At 40.8% G+C, this 13,794-nt stretch overlaps 1 protein-coding gene across 3 annotated transcripts in view; it reads left to right on the top strand.

Moving 5' to 3' along the window:
• Positions 1–13,794, top strand: part of DCDC2C (doublecortin domain containing 2C) — a 141,844-nt gene that overhangs the window by 13,372 nt on the left and 114,678 nt on the right. For all 3 annotated transcript variants that reach the window (XR_014786557.1, XM_084826695.1, XM_084826696.1), the window contains 3 exons: positions 107–238; positions 3,819–3,956; positions 10,092–10,140. Coding sequence is in view for 2 of the 3 variants with exons in the window: in XM_084826695.1 (XP_084682821.1) it covers positions 107–238; positions 3,819–3,956; positions 10,092–10,140 (319 nt within the window). In the remaining variant the exon portion in view is untranslated. The remainder of the gene's footprint in view (positions 1–106; positions 239–3,818; positions 3,957–10,091; positions 10,141–13,794) is intronic.

Raw genomic sequence — 13,794 nt, 5'->3', positions numbered from 1 at the left:
CTGCTAGGTCCCTAATGAAACATCTTCTTGTCAAAGTGATTTTCTCATACATTCCTTTCAATAACTTTCCTTATTGAAAAATACTTTTTGTGTGTCCTTTTTGTAGTGTTTTCACAAACGGAGATATGTTGATACCGCCTGTTAAAATTCTCATACCCAAGTTTACACTGAAAAGTTGGAACAGTGTCCTTGGACTGTTAAATGAAAAAGTATTTCCTCGTTCTGGGGGTATTCAAAGGTAAGCAGTGCAGCTCAAACTATAATACAGCTACTAAAAGAGAATGGTTTGGTTATGTTAAATGCTAGATCTTTCTGGAAGTGCTATGTAACTAAGGGTGCAATCCTATCAATTCCACCCTTGATGACTGGAAGCCCCCAGGCTTGGAGGCCTCCACTCATCCAATGCAGGGAAGGAGGAGCAGTGGAGGTGATCTTCACGTTCCCATCCTCCTGTCGTGGATATTTCACTAGTTGGGCTTTTTAGCTGATCTAGCGACGGTGCTTCAGAGGGTGAGGGAAGGAGGCTGGCAGAGGCATAGGACAGCTCATATCCTAGCCTCTCTGGTCTCTTCCCCTCCCTGCCCATCGGAACACCCCCTTTTCCTCCTCTCCAAGATCAGTTTTCCGACCTTGGAGGCCAGTCGGCATGGTTCTTTCCATGCCAGCTGTGGGGGTGTGTGTGTGGATCTCTGACTCCCCCTTCTGAGGTTGGAGTGCTATCTCCAACCACGGAGGGGGGAATCCCTAGTATCCTCTGGCCCCTCAGACAATGTCTAGGGGCCACAGCATTGCTCCCCAAAATAGTCTTAATATCTTATTTGTGTATATGTTAAGAAACCTCGTGGCAATTGTGGAAATACTTCTAAGGACAGTTTCTTTTTAGTGTGATAAATATCCAGTTATATGGGCCACAGTGACCATAGTACTATCAAATTCAACATACATGTTATTGCCAAGAAAGTCCAACACAGTCACATTTGACTCCAAAAGAGGAAACTTCTACAAAAAAAGAGGAGACTGGTAAAAAGGAAGTTGAGAGGGAAAGTCAACAAGGTAAAATCTCTCTAGAAACAACAAATTAAAAATAAATCACTGGGCCCAGATGTTATCCATCCTAGAGTTCTTAAACAACTCAAATATGAAATTGCTGATCTTCTAACCAAAATATGCAATATGTCCCTAAGATCAGCCTCTGTACCAGAGGACTGGAAGTTGGCCAATGTAACACCAGTTTTTAAAAAGGGATCCAGGGGAGATCCAGGAAATTAAAGACTGGTTATTTCCGGGTAAATTGGTTGAAAGCATTATTAAAGATTAAAAGTAGTAAGCATATTGTCAAGGGCTCCTTGGAGGGCTCTCAGTCTAATCCAGTAGCCAAGTCCAGACACAGACAAAGGGATTCTTTTCAAAGCTTTATTCTTCTTTTACAACTTAACAGCTCTACAGGTAGCAACTAGATCTGAGCAGCAGAATCCCTATGCCCTAAGTTAGAACAGTTGGTCCCTGTTTGAAGGGCAATTACTGGCAGACCCCTGAATATAAGGACTAGGGAGAATCCCTCCCCTTTTCCCTTGGATCCTCTGGGCGCAACCGTTCTTTGAGCGTGAACCATTTGGCGCCGCTCTCTGCGTCTGCGCTGCGCATCCCCTCCAGTCTGCTATCTGTGCTGAGTCACTCCCTGGACTGCTTTCTAAACTAGGAATGTGGGTGGGAGGAAGCTCCGTCAGCTGTTGGTCCTGGGAAAAAAGGAGCGCGCTCCTCTCCCGAAGGAGCGACTGCTCTTCCTCAGCATCAGAACTACTCTGGGATTCTATGGGCTCACTGTCCACCCTGACACATATAGAAGGACAAGCCCTGCTGAAAAAGAATCAACATAGCTTCTGTAAAGGTAAGTCCTGTCTCACTAACCTTTTAGAGTTCTTTGACAGTGTCAGTAAACACATAGACAGGGTGATCCAGTATACATTGTTTACTTGGACTCCCAAGTCCTGCACCAAAGCTGGATAAAGTCCATCTCCAAAGACTCCTGAGCAAATTTAGCAGTCATGGAATAAGAGGAGAGGTCCCCTTATGGATCTATGTGCCCATGTAATATATGGAATAACAAAGGAAGTCCTTAAATTACAAAAGAAGCCTAGATACTGACAGTCAGGGAATAGGAGGTCCTCTTATGGATCAGTAACTGGTTAAAGAGCAGAAAGCAGAGAGTAGGAATAAATGGGCAATTCTCCAAATGGAGAGATGTAAACAGCGAGATCCCACAGGGTTCTGTATTGGGACAAATGCTTTTCAACTTGTTCATAAATGAACTGGAATTAGGAGTAAGCAGTGAAGTGGCCAAGTTTGCCAATGTTACCAAATTATTTAGGGTGGTCAAAACAAAAAGGGATTGTGAGGAGCTCCAAAAGCATCTTCTTAAACTGGGAGAATGGGCATCAAAATGTCAAATGCGATTCAGTGTAAGCAAGCGTAAAGTGATGCACTTTGGGGCAAAATATCTCAATTTCAATGAACTTGAGCACGCTCCGGGAGAGAGAGCAGGACAGGAAGGCCTGGCGTGCTATGGTCCATGGGGTCACGAAGAGTCGGACATGACTTAACGACTGACCAACAACAACAACATCTCAATTTCAAGTATTACCCAATGGGATCTGAGCTAGCAGTGACCAACCAAGAAAGAGATCTGGGGGTTGTGGTGGACAGCTCAATTATAATGTCAACCCAGTGTGCGGCCACTGTAAAAAAGGCAAAATCCATGTTAGGCATAATTAGGAAGGGAATTGAGAATAAAAATTCCAGTATCATACTGCCTTTTAGAAATCTATGATGCAGCCACACCTAAAGAAAGATATTGTAGAGCTGGAAAAAGTACAGAGGAGGGCAACTAAAATGATCAAGGGACTGGAGCAACTCCCCTATGAGGAAAGGTTCCAAAGCTGGGATTGTTTAGCTTGGAAAAAAGTGAGTAAGGGGACACATGATAGAGGTGTACAAAATTATACATGGTGTGGAGAATGTGGATAGGGAGAAATTTTCCTCCCTCTCTCATAATGCTAGAACTTGGGGTCATCCCATGAAGCTGATTGGTGGGAGTTCCAGGACAGGAAGTACTTCTACACACAGCGCATAGTTAAACTATGGAATTTGCTACCACAAGTTGTGGTGGTAGTCTCCAATTCAGATGGCTTTAAAAGGAGGAGAAGGTACTACCAAGTCCAAGAGGGTGCCATCGTGGTTAATAAGCAGAGTCAAGGAAGCTATTAGAGGCAAGAAGACTTCCTTCAGAAAATGGACATCTTGGCCCAATAGGAAGAACAGAAAGGAACTCCCCCCTCCCCCGAAAAGCATGCAGAAAAGGAGAGAAGGTTTTTTTTGAGGAGGACGTTGTTGAAAATATTAAGATAAGCAATCACTTTTTCTTTAAATATGTCAGAAGCTTGAAACTTACTAGGGAGGTGGCTGGACCATTATAGGATAAGGGAGTTAAAAGTGTGTTAAAGGAGGATAAGGGGATTGCAAGAAAGTTGAACACATTCCTTGTAAATTCATTCAGTATAATGAATTGTCCATCTGCCTGTGGGAAGGATCCTGATGAGTTTTTCTTTATTAATATTTTTATTGTGATTTTATTATTTTAATTGTAAGGTGTTTCAGCTACATAGCTGCAGGCACTCTCCCCTGAAGGTTGGAAACAGAATATAAGATGAACAATTAAAAAATAGTAAAGCGGGTAACGTAAATATGCATCTCGGAAGGATTGTCTTCTGTTCTGTTTATGGGAATGAGATATTTATTTTTGTCAATTTGCTTTGCTTAAGGCTATATACTTTAAATGGCCAGCTTGTACAAGGACCTGATGATTTAGAAGATAACCAATTTTATGTTGGATGTGGTAAAGAAAAATTTCAACCTTTGCTATACTGGCAGCATCCTAAAGTTCCAGAAGATATTCGGCGGTAAGCGCAGTCCGTTGTTGTTTTTCCTAAACTGGTGCTATATCGCTAGGGTCCTGAAAGCTGGGTTTATACTTCGGCCAACCCCTCTGTCTTTATTCAGGTTAAGATAAGAATTGTGAAGGTAAGGATTCTGATGATGATTTTGACAGTTTGCAGCTTATTTAACGGAAGTTAGTTCTGCTGAAATGAAAGTTAGGTGAATGTCTAACTTTTTGAAATGCCATTGAATTCTGTGGAATTTAATGCACATGTTAAGCACTTGGGTCCTGTTTAACTCAAGGGTTCTTAGACACACTACATTTTCTCTTCATTGTACCTCATATGTTTAGGATCAGGTTGTTGAAATAAAAAGTGCTAGTTAATTACAGAAAATGCTGGGTTGTTAGTTTCAGTATTCATCATATTGGTTCATAGCACTGATAGATACTTTGCACCAGTAGAATCTATGTCACTGTTTCTGTTCCTCTGTTTTAACTATTGAACATGCACATTTTGATAAATCTAATTAACGCCGTTAATGACTGATGTTGCTGTTTTCCCCATTATGAAAGATTCATAGAAACTTGACAAAATAATTTCTAAAGCGAATTCTGATTGATCTACTATGTATGCTACACTATGTAGTGGAAACCACTATTTTTTAAAAGTAATAGTCATCTTTTTGCCCAGATATTTACAAACATATCAGATTTGGAAATGGTTGTTATATAGAGACTTCAGAGGTGTGGAGGAAACAGCACTCTGACTAACTGACCAGGTTCACATGTAATGACAAGCCAGAGTACAAGTTGAATTGTGGGTTGTTGTTGAATTGTGGGTTGCTGTTGAATCGTGGGTTATCATACATGCAAATCCTATAGTTTATCTATGGTTTTTTAACCATGAACAACCCAGAGTTCACAACCCAACAACCCATGGGTTCTCTTCCTGGGTTGTCCATGGTTAACAACCCATAGTTAAACCATAGTGCAGGGTTCGCATGTAATGACAACCTACGATTCAATGACAATCCACGATTCAACAGCAACCCATATTCAACCCATACTCTGGGTTGTTGTTAGGTGTGAATCAAGCCTTTGACTCCCTGGCTAATCTGGTTCTGTTGGCCAAGCAGCATGGAGCGCTTGAAATGGCCATTAAAGAAACAAGGGAGAGGAAAAACCCCGAAAACGACTGTCAGAGATACTACTCTGAAAGAATTAGAGGAGAGTAGCCTTGAAGAAGTATGCAAAATCCAAAATATGTTGGACTCATTTCAGTAATTTTTTTAGTAGCACCTTTTATGGCCCCTTCCTCATTATTTTCCTTTTGGTGCTACCCTCCTTTTTTTTTTCTTCATGGAAGAATCAAACAATGGGATCAAGCTGTTCCTGCTGCTGGCTTCTGCTCCAGAGCTCCTGATTTGACAGTATGAAGTAAGGGAGGTGGGCAAATTGAAAGCACCGTGTAGCACAATTCTCCCATGCATTGGTATGGTTTGGCTAGGTTCTGCTTTCTTGTTTGAGGAATAGCACTGCCCAGGCTCAAACCAACATGCAAGAGATTTCCATACTTGTTTCATCCTAGCCAGCCTCCTCCTATACACTCTGAGAGCATGCTCTGGATGCCTCTGTTGTATACTTTCCCTGTGTATGATCCACCACTTTTGCTTTGCTTGGGAAGGATATAATCCTTGTTCCTCCCTTCAAACTTAGATGTCTTCAGAATCTTTGAGCAACTGTTAACCCAGCCGTACTGTCTTGAATGAATTCAGATATCCAGATATTTTCTGTTGTTTGTCCACCCCCAATCCTTTATTTACTCCACTAATAATGTTAGTTATCTCATTGCTTTTTCCCTGGGTACCCAGGTTAAGTTGATATTAAGTGGATTAGCCTTCTTTGCGTCATATGATAGTATTTTTCTCTGTGTTTGTTTTCTTAGTCTCTGGATCAGGTTTTGTTTCTGCTTTCCAAACTGTTGCACCAGTTAGGTTTGTGTAAGAGAAATTATCTTGGTGTTCATCCCCCAATCTAATTTTTCCAAGGTTGTGGCTTTTTGTCATAGGGTCGGTATCACATGATTTTACTGATGCACTTCTGCAAATTCCTCCCTCTCCTCCTAGCTTATGGGGTTGGAGCTGAGGGCAACTCATTTTCAAGAAACACTTGTCACAGTGCATACTTTAATGCATTTCCATTTGCTCTTATTTAGCTCATGATGTCCATCCCTGAAGGTCAGTGAGATCATTTTATTAGAACGTTTCTGCCTAGACTCTATCAGATTCCTTTAGTCGAGATACATCAGGTGACTGATTACTTGGAACTAGGGATGTACAAAAGTCACTTACCTTTTCGCAGCTTGGCTTCGCGGTGGGGGGGAGGTGCTTCGCTTCTCCCCCCGAAGTTCAGGCGAGGGGGGGGAGGCGTCGCGCCTCGCCCGGCCGAAATTCAGGCCGGGCGGGGAGGTGCCCCGCCTTGCCCGGCCGAAATTCAGGCCAGGGAGAAGCGCCCCGTCTCCCCGGCCGCAAAACAAAAAGTGAAAAAACAAAACAACCCCCCCCCCCCGTGATAGCCTACGTAACGATTAATGTAGCCTATCACGGCTAGATTTCCAAAGTCAGCCGTGATAGGCTATGTTAATCGTCACGTAGCCTATCACGGGTGACTTTGGGGAAAAAAAAAAAGCACGTACGCAAATGGCGGCGGGCCATGGGCGCTGCCATTTGCGTTCCTTATTTTGGCATGTCTAGTGTACGTAAAGATTTACGTAGACTATGGCGAAAATAAGGGCAACGCACATATACCTTATGTCACAGCAAAAAAAGTAAATAAACTGGGCTTTATGTCTTCTGTACATCCACAGGTTTGCCATACTAGACAGAAAGTTGCCTGTTAACAGAATCCAAGTTCCTGAGCTTAGCTTAGCTTAGACCAGTGACCCCATCAGTAAAAAATTTTGAGACGCACCACCAATATATGTACATTTATTTATAAATGTTATACATGTACTACTTGTACATTATAAAAATACACAAAAAATAAAAATGAAAAAAGGATGAGATAAAGATGAAATACACAATACTTTATAAATAATTTATTTTATTTATTAATGGTATAATAAACCCTTTTGCTCTCATTAAAATATTATTAATAATATTTTTAGTGAGAGCAATGTGATTGAATATGCTTCATTATTTTTGAAAATCTTGGTTTAACATTTTGTGATACAGCAATTTGAAGGTCTGGCTCTAAGTTCAGTTTATTTCGATACTTGGTTATAATGGCTGTCATAGCTGAAAAAGACACCTCACAAAGATACGTAGATCCAAATGGAAGAAGTGCACTGTTGGCTGCACTTTCTAAATCATGATACTCATTTTTCAATCCTATCCACCAATTATGCAAAAGTTTCTGCTGAAATTCAGCTAGTAAACGTCCACCTTCCCTGATGTCAATCAGCTGTTCTTGCAAACTAATTGGTAGGTGTTGCATTATATTTTTAGCAAATGCGTTCAGACCCCACTGAGACTCTTTGTTTGGAAGAGTTTTAAACAGGTTAGAAAAGTCCTTTTCCAATTTTTTTAAAGTGTGAAGATATGAGAGTTTTTATAGGAGACACACTTAGATCATTTCAGCAACAAAATCACATACCGGTGGAAGCATTTCCAAACGTCCATTTTCAAAATGCTCTCTCCGTAGCACAAGTTTCTTTCGAATAGCAATTACTTTCTCACTCATTGTTAAAATGTCACCTTTACCTTGAAGGGGCAGATGAAGTGTGTTTATTTTTTCAAAAATATCTGCTAGGTAGCATGCTACTGACAGCCACTTGTCATCACAGAAAAGGTCATCAAATTTGGAACAAATTTGCTCTCCTTCGGCAGGACGGCAGCTGCTCCGGTGCTGAGACTGGCAGAGACTGGTGCCGTTACTCTTGGGGGCTGCAGCAGAGGCAGGATAGGACTGGGGCCGAGAGAGAAATGCCATGCAGCCACCGCCACCATCATTGCACACAACGGCAGCTCGTCTGGGCTGTCCAGTTATCAGGCAGCTCGTGCACCCCAATGGATCACGTTGCGCACCCCCTGGGGTGCACACACCCCACTTTGGGGACCACTGGCGTAGACGTATAAAAAAATAAAGCAAGTTTCAAGCACACATGATTTATAGAAAAGCTTGGGGGTATATCTCCCTTCATTTTCCCTGCTCCATATTTTTAGAAATCCTGAATTATGGAAATTATGGATACAGAATAAATTATGCCAGACCAATAGAAGTTATACAAATATTCTTACTTTGCCTAATTTATTCTAACTGCAGAATTTGGTCTTGGAATTGTTGTCACAATTAAAACATATAATATAGAATATATTATATATTATATTCTATATAATATAGTATATATATTTTGTAGAATATATGGAGTGAGTGTGCAAGTCTCTTCCTGATTTTGTGACTGTTTAAAGATTCATTGCCAGGTTCATCAGTTTGAAGCAACAAAATATGGTGGGATAAATTATTGTAGTGAAGTTTCATCCTACTTTTGTCTTACCTACTTTGCCCTATGCCTTCAGGAATGAGGAAAATGTTAGGTGGACTTTTAAAAGAATTGTGGCTACTGTCCAAGAAGTGTCTAAACATTAGCTGACTCTCGTTCTAGAACCTCCTCTCTTCAAAAGTAGAATATTTGCCCATTAAAAAAATTGCATCCAAAAATATGCAAGACATGTTTTCCTTATATATTGAGAGCTTCTCCTCCTTATATTTTAATGTACAGGTGGAGGTAGAAGATGGTGGGGAATGTTTAAGAAGCTAATAGTGTAAATATTGAATATTTGAGTGTGAAGTGTCACTTGTAACTTTAGGAAACAGGCTGGATAGTTTGGTACCTCTTTCTAAGGCCAATGACTGTGGGGTTCATCACACAGAGTTTTTATCCTGCTATCGAGTGTTTTCGATATGAGTGTTTTCACTTGTTTTGGGGGTTATTTTGAGACAGGAAAAAGGAGTGAAAGCAGTGAATTCTGTGAGCTCCATGGAACCAGCACAGGTAGAGCAGCCCAGTTGGATACTGCCCTTATGTAGTAGTTTAGGTAATGTACCCTGAAAGGTTGTCACAGAGAGGAAGGCCAGGATCTATTCTCGATCATCCCAGAATGCAGGACACAGAATAATGGGCTTAAGTTACAGGAAGCCAGATGCCGGATGAACATCAGGAAAAACTTCCTGACTGTTAGAGCAATACGACAGTGGAACCAATGACCTAGGGAGGTAGTGGGCTCTCCCATACTGGGAGATGAGGCTGGACAGCTATCTGTCAGGGATGCTTTGACTTGGATTCCTGCATAGAGCAGGGGGTTGGACTTGATGGTCTTATAGGCCCCTTCCAACCCTACTATTCTATGATTGTATGAAATCCTAGGATGTCCCTGTGAAGGTTTTCTACCCTCCACCCCAATTTAAACTGTTTTAACCATCCCCCCCATTACATTTTTGTGGTAATAAAGCACTCAGACCAAGCATATTCAGACCACTTTAACTCATTGGCAAGGCTTAGTATTTATTTATTTATTTATTTATTTCTGTGCTGCCCAAAAGCCAGAGATCTGCCACCACTAAATTTAGACCTTTCCCCAAATAAACGCAAGAAAGAACTGCTTCAAGGCCTGGGACAACTGTTTTTGCCCTAGGCAAGGTTTCAAGTTCCTTTTGCTGCTTGAGCCTTTATTTTGTTCATACTCAGAATTAACATAATATTCTATGCCCTGCTGTTTTGATATTTATTGTATGATTTGGGGCAATACTTCAGAATGTACTGTCTTTACAGATAATGGTATTTCTATAGAGTATATTAAGTCAAGATGATTACATTAACAATGCTGGCTTGGATCCTAAGCTGTCATTCCACTAACAGAAGCAGTTCTGTCAGTGGAACTGGGAAGTAGGTAATTCCCCCTCCCCCTGTAGCCTTCCACACACCCTCAAAATCTACTTTGGAAACCCTCTTGAGCAGGGTGGAGGGCCGCAGGTGGGAGGAGAGAGGGAGAAGGTCCTGTTGCACTAGCAGACTTCTGCTAGCATGACATTAGATTTAACCCACTTATTCTTACATTTATAAATACTCATTTTAGGTAAATTATATTTTATATTTTAGGAATTTTTCTAGCTTACCTGGACCTCCAGAAAAGCCTCCTCCAAAAAAGGTATGAGTTTTAAACTTACATGCAATATAATGGTTTCAAATAGTCTTACTGGGACCCAACTAGATCTGAATGGTTCTCCCAACACTTTTTAAAAATTGTTGCTTCAGCAGCTTTCTATCCCTGGCCCAAGTGCAAAGTTTTGTAAGCCTCTGATGTCCACATGGAGCTCTGCATGAGCAGTCAGTGTTATAGGAGCTGTGAATTACTGTGGCTAGGACACAAACAACTACACAATTAGTTTGAACTCTAAAGTGGACTTTGTATTTGCTTCCAAAACAGCTGCTCCCTTGGCCACAAGGCAAACCACTTTTATGACAGAAAGGACTTTTAATCCCAGGTAGTGATATGGGAGGGGGATCTCCTGTTCAAAGAAAAGATAAATAAGTACTAGTTCCCCTCTACTTAGCACTGGTTAGGCCTCATCTTGAATACTATGTCCAGTTCTGGGCTCCACACTTTAAGAAGGATGCAGACAAGCTGGAGAGGGTTCAGAGGAGGGCAACAAAGATGATCAGGAGACTGGAAACAAAGCCCTATGAGGAGAGACTGAAAGAACTGGGCATGTTTAGCCTTGAGAAGAGAAGACTGGGGGGAGATATGATAGCACTGTTCAAGTCCTTGAAAGGTTGTCATAGAGAGGAAGGCCAGGATCTCTTCTTGATCATCCCAGAGTGCAGGACACGGCATAATGGGCTCAAGTCAAGGAAGCCAGATTCCGGCTGAACATCAGGAAAAACTTCCTGACTGTTAGAGCAATACAGCAATGGAACCAATGACCTAGGGAGGTGGTGGGCTCTTGCACACTGGAGGCATTCAAGATGAAGCTGGACAGCCACCTGTCAGGGATGCTCTGACTTGGATTCCTGCATTGAGCAGGGGGTTGGACTCGATGGTCTTAGAGACCCCTTCCTACCCTACTATTCTATGATCGTATGCTTCTATAAGAAATCCCGTCAGGCATGCCTAAGCCCTTAGGGGTGTCTAAAGTAGCTCTTTGCATCCTGATCATTGCCATTAACAATTCAGTGTAAAGTCATTCTTTCCAGGCTAGGTTCTTGATGCAGGTCATCTTCAGGGGTGTCTATGGGTACTTGGAATCTGGGAGCAATCTTCAGTCACTGCAGCTGGAACACACATGGTGAATTGGGATCAGTCCTCTGAGGAACTTGTGTTGCTAAGTGTATCTCTTGAAGATCCTAAATACCTGGAGAAAGAAAACTGGAGCAGCCTCCCTATTTCCCTGGGTACCTTGAAATGTGACTTCTGTTGCACATTTTTCATTCTGTTTCCCTGCAAAATTTCCACGGAAACAGAATATGAGAAATGAACTACAAACACATTTTATTTCAAAAGTTTGATTCCAGCTTTTTGCCTCCTTTTAATAGATAATATGCAGATATGAAAGAAAACAACAATTATTTTTAAAATACCTCCAAATGCATGTTTATGTTTTATGCTATCCAGTTTTCTATATTACTAGCTTTGGGCCATTTTTCATCTGGGTGAATCCTGTAGTTCTAGAAATTACCTGAGTCCAGAATTATCTGTAATGAGAAGAAATAAAATGTGCACATAAAAACATTTTTCTTCTCACATTTCCTTGTGCCGATTACACTGTTTCCCATATCTGATCTTCCCATACTAGCTTATCCCTACCCTTTTTGCTCAATTTTAAAATGCTTGGTTTCTGTACTGGCATTCGTCCAACTTCAGTTCATCCTATTCTGACAGTGATTGCTGAAAAAGATATAGGAACCCGAAATATACCTTCAAAAGGTTTTGCCCTTTGGTGTGTAGCCTTTTGGTCTAATGATCAATCTTTATTGTTTAGCCAATGGCCAAAAATTGATAAAGAACAGCAAATTTGAAATATTATAGGGTCGGATCCAAAGGTGCTCTCATGTTAATGGAAAGCTTCTTCCAGTCACGAAGGGCTATTTCTGACTTAGTGGTTGAGTGCTGCATGAGAAAAGTGACCCCAAATCCAGAGGAATTCCTCTGCTTGCACAGTCTCTTATATAAAACATTGCACAAGCTCATTCTCAAGACCTTTTTTGCCTACTGCAATCTGAATTTTCCTTATTCACAGTTTCTAATACTGTATTGTAGCCCCTGATACACTGTAGTGCTGCGCAGCAAGAAGTCTTCCACAAGTGTTCACAAACAGCACTACTGCATTTTCGTCTTCCAGTCTTTGGGATCCAAGGCATCAAACAAACAAGCAACGAAACCATACACAATAAAATTTCCATAAATATGCTATTAGCTGTGATTAAATGAGCACAATTAATATTCTGTAGTTTAATTATCAATATTTTTAGGAGAATAGTAGCCAAAGAAAGGATTTCATAATGAGGAAAATTGAAGTAATTTAGGTAAATGTGTGGTATCTGTAGCAGCTTATAAGGCTGTGTATCAATTCCAGAGGACTAGCTCTCTGTTGTGAAAATGACAGTGATACTTACCAGGTCTTGCAGTCACCCTTAGCTCATGCCACGATAAATGTGTTAGTCTTTATGGTGCAAAAGAACTCTTTGTAGCTTTTACTTTGTATGAATGCAAGCAAGGACATTTATATTCTCTCTTGAAGTTGAGTCATGGGAAGAATTTCCAAGGTAATTAATACTTTTTGTTGTCTGTATATAATACAAATGGGCTGTGATTATAAACTGTATCACCATTTCTGGTGGCTATTAATTTTGTTCCCCCCAAGGTGAGATGCACTGCATGCCATAGCACTGATACTCATGTACCATCCCTCATGCCAATGCAAGTAGCCAAGTCTTGGAAGCCCCCAAGCATATCTGACAGCCAGATTCCATGCATCTCAGAGGCACTGCATCTATCATAGGTGCAGCCAAGATCGTAATGGTTGTGATAGTTGCTTGAAGTGGTATCAGGCTTCTATGTATTACTGGAATTATTTGCTTGTCTGCCTGTCTAGCATAGGGGAGAGAAGAGGATAGCATAAGTAGCATAAGATCAGGTTGCCCTTTGGATTGAAACCTTATTTGTTTACCTGCTTCTTTCACATTTGCAGTAAGCGTCAGAGTCATAAAAGTTTAGTGGAAGAGTCATAAAACAGGGAAAAGGCTGTAGGAAACAGCAATAGGGAATGGTTTATTTACATGCCATTCCTATATTGTAAAATTTCCTTGTTAATACGAAAATCTATAATTCAATGAAAATAACGGTGTATGCTTGTATTATTAGTTTATTGCATACATATTTTTTGCCCGATTAAATATTAAATACTGGACATAAACTGAACACAGTGTTTATGTCTGTGTGTTTTTAAAAACTCATCTGTAATAAGTTCTAAAGAGAAGCTGTGTCACAGATGAAAAGATAAGGTTAAAGAGAGACTTGTATTTTGGTGGGTTGGGAGAAGGGGAGTACATCATAGGAACTTACTAATAAAACACAGCAGTTTAATGCATTAGGCCATGTATAAAGTTCAGAGAAGAATGCATGCTTCAGAGCTGACAGTTTAGATTAGTAATTCCAGGGACAAGGCAGTATCTCACAATAAATGTGAAACATTCCCTGTCATCAGTTAAGATCATAAAGGGGCTACATCAGAGTTCAAATGATAGCCAGTCTTCCATTTTAATAAATGTTCAGATTACAAATGTGTCCTATGATGAAGAACGG

The sequence above is a fragment of the Heloderma suspectum genome, chromosome 1 (assembly GCF_057233095.1).
Source record: "Heloderma suspectum isolate Gila_16-S chromosome 1, 16-S_ref, whole genome shotgun sequence".
NCBI lineage: Eukaryota > Metazoa > Chordata > Lepidosauria > Squamata > Helodermatidae > Heloderma > Heloderma suspectum.
Note: the sequence above shows the minus strand (reverse complement) of the source record. Positions and strands in the feature narration are given on the sequence as shown.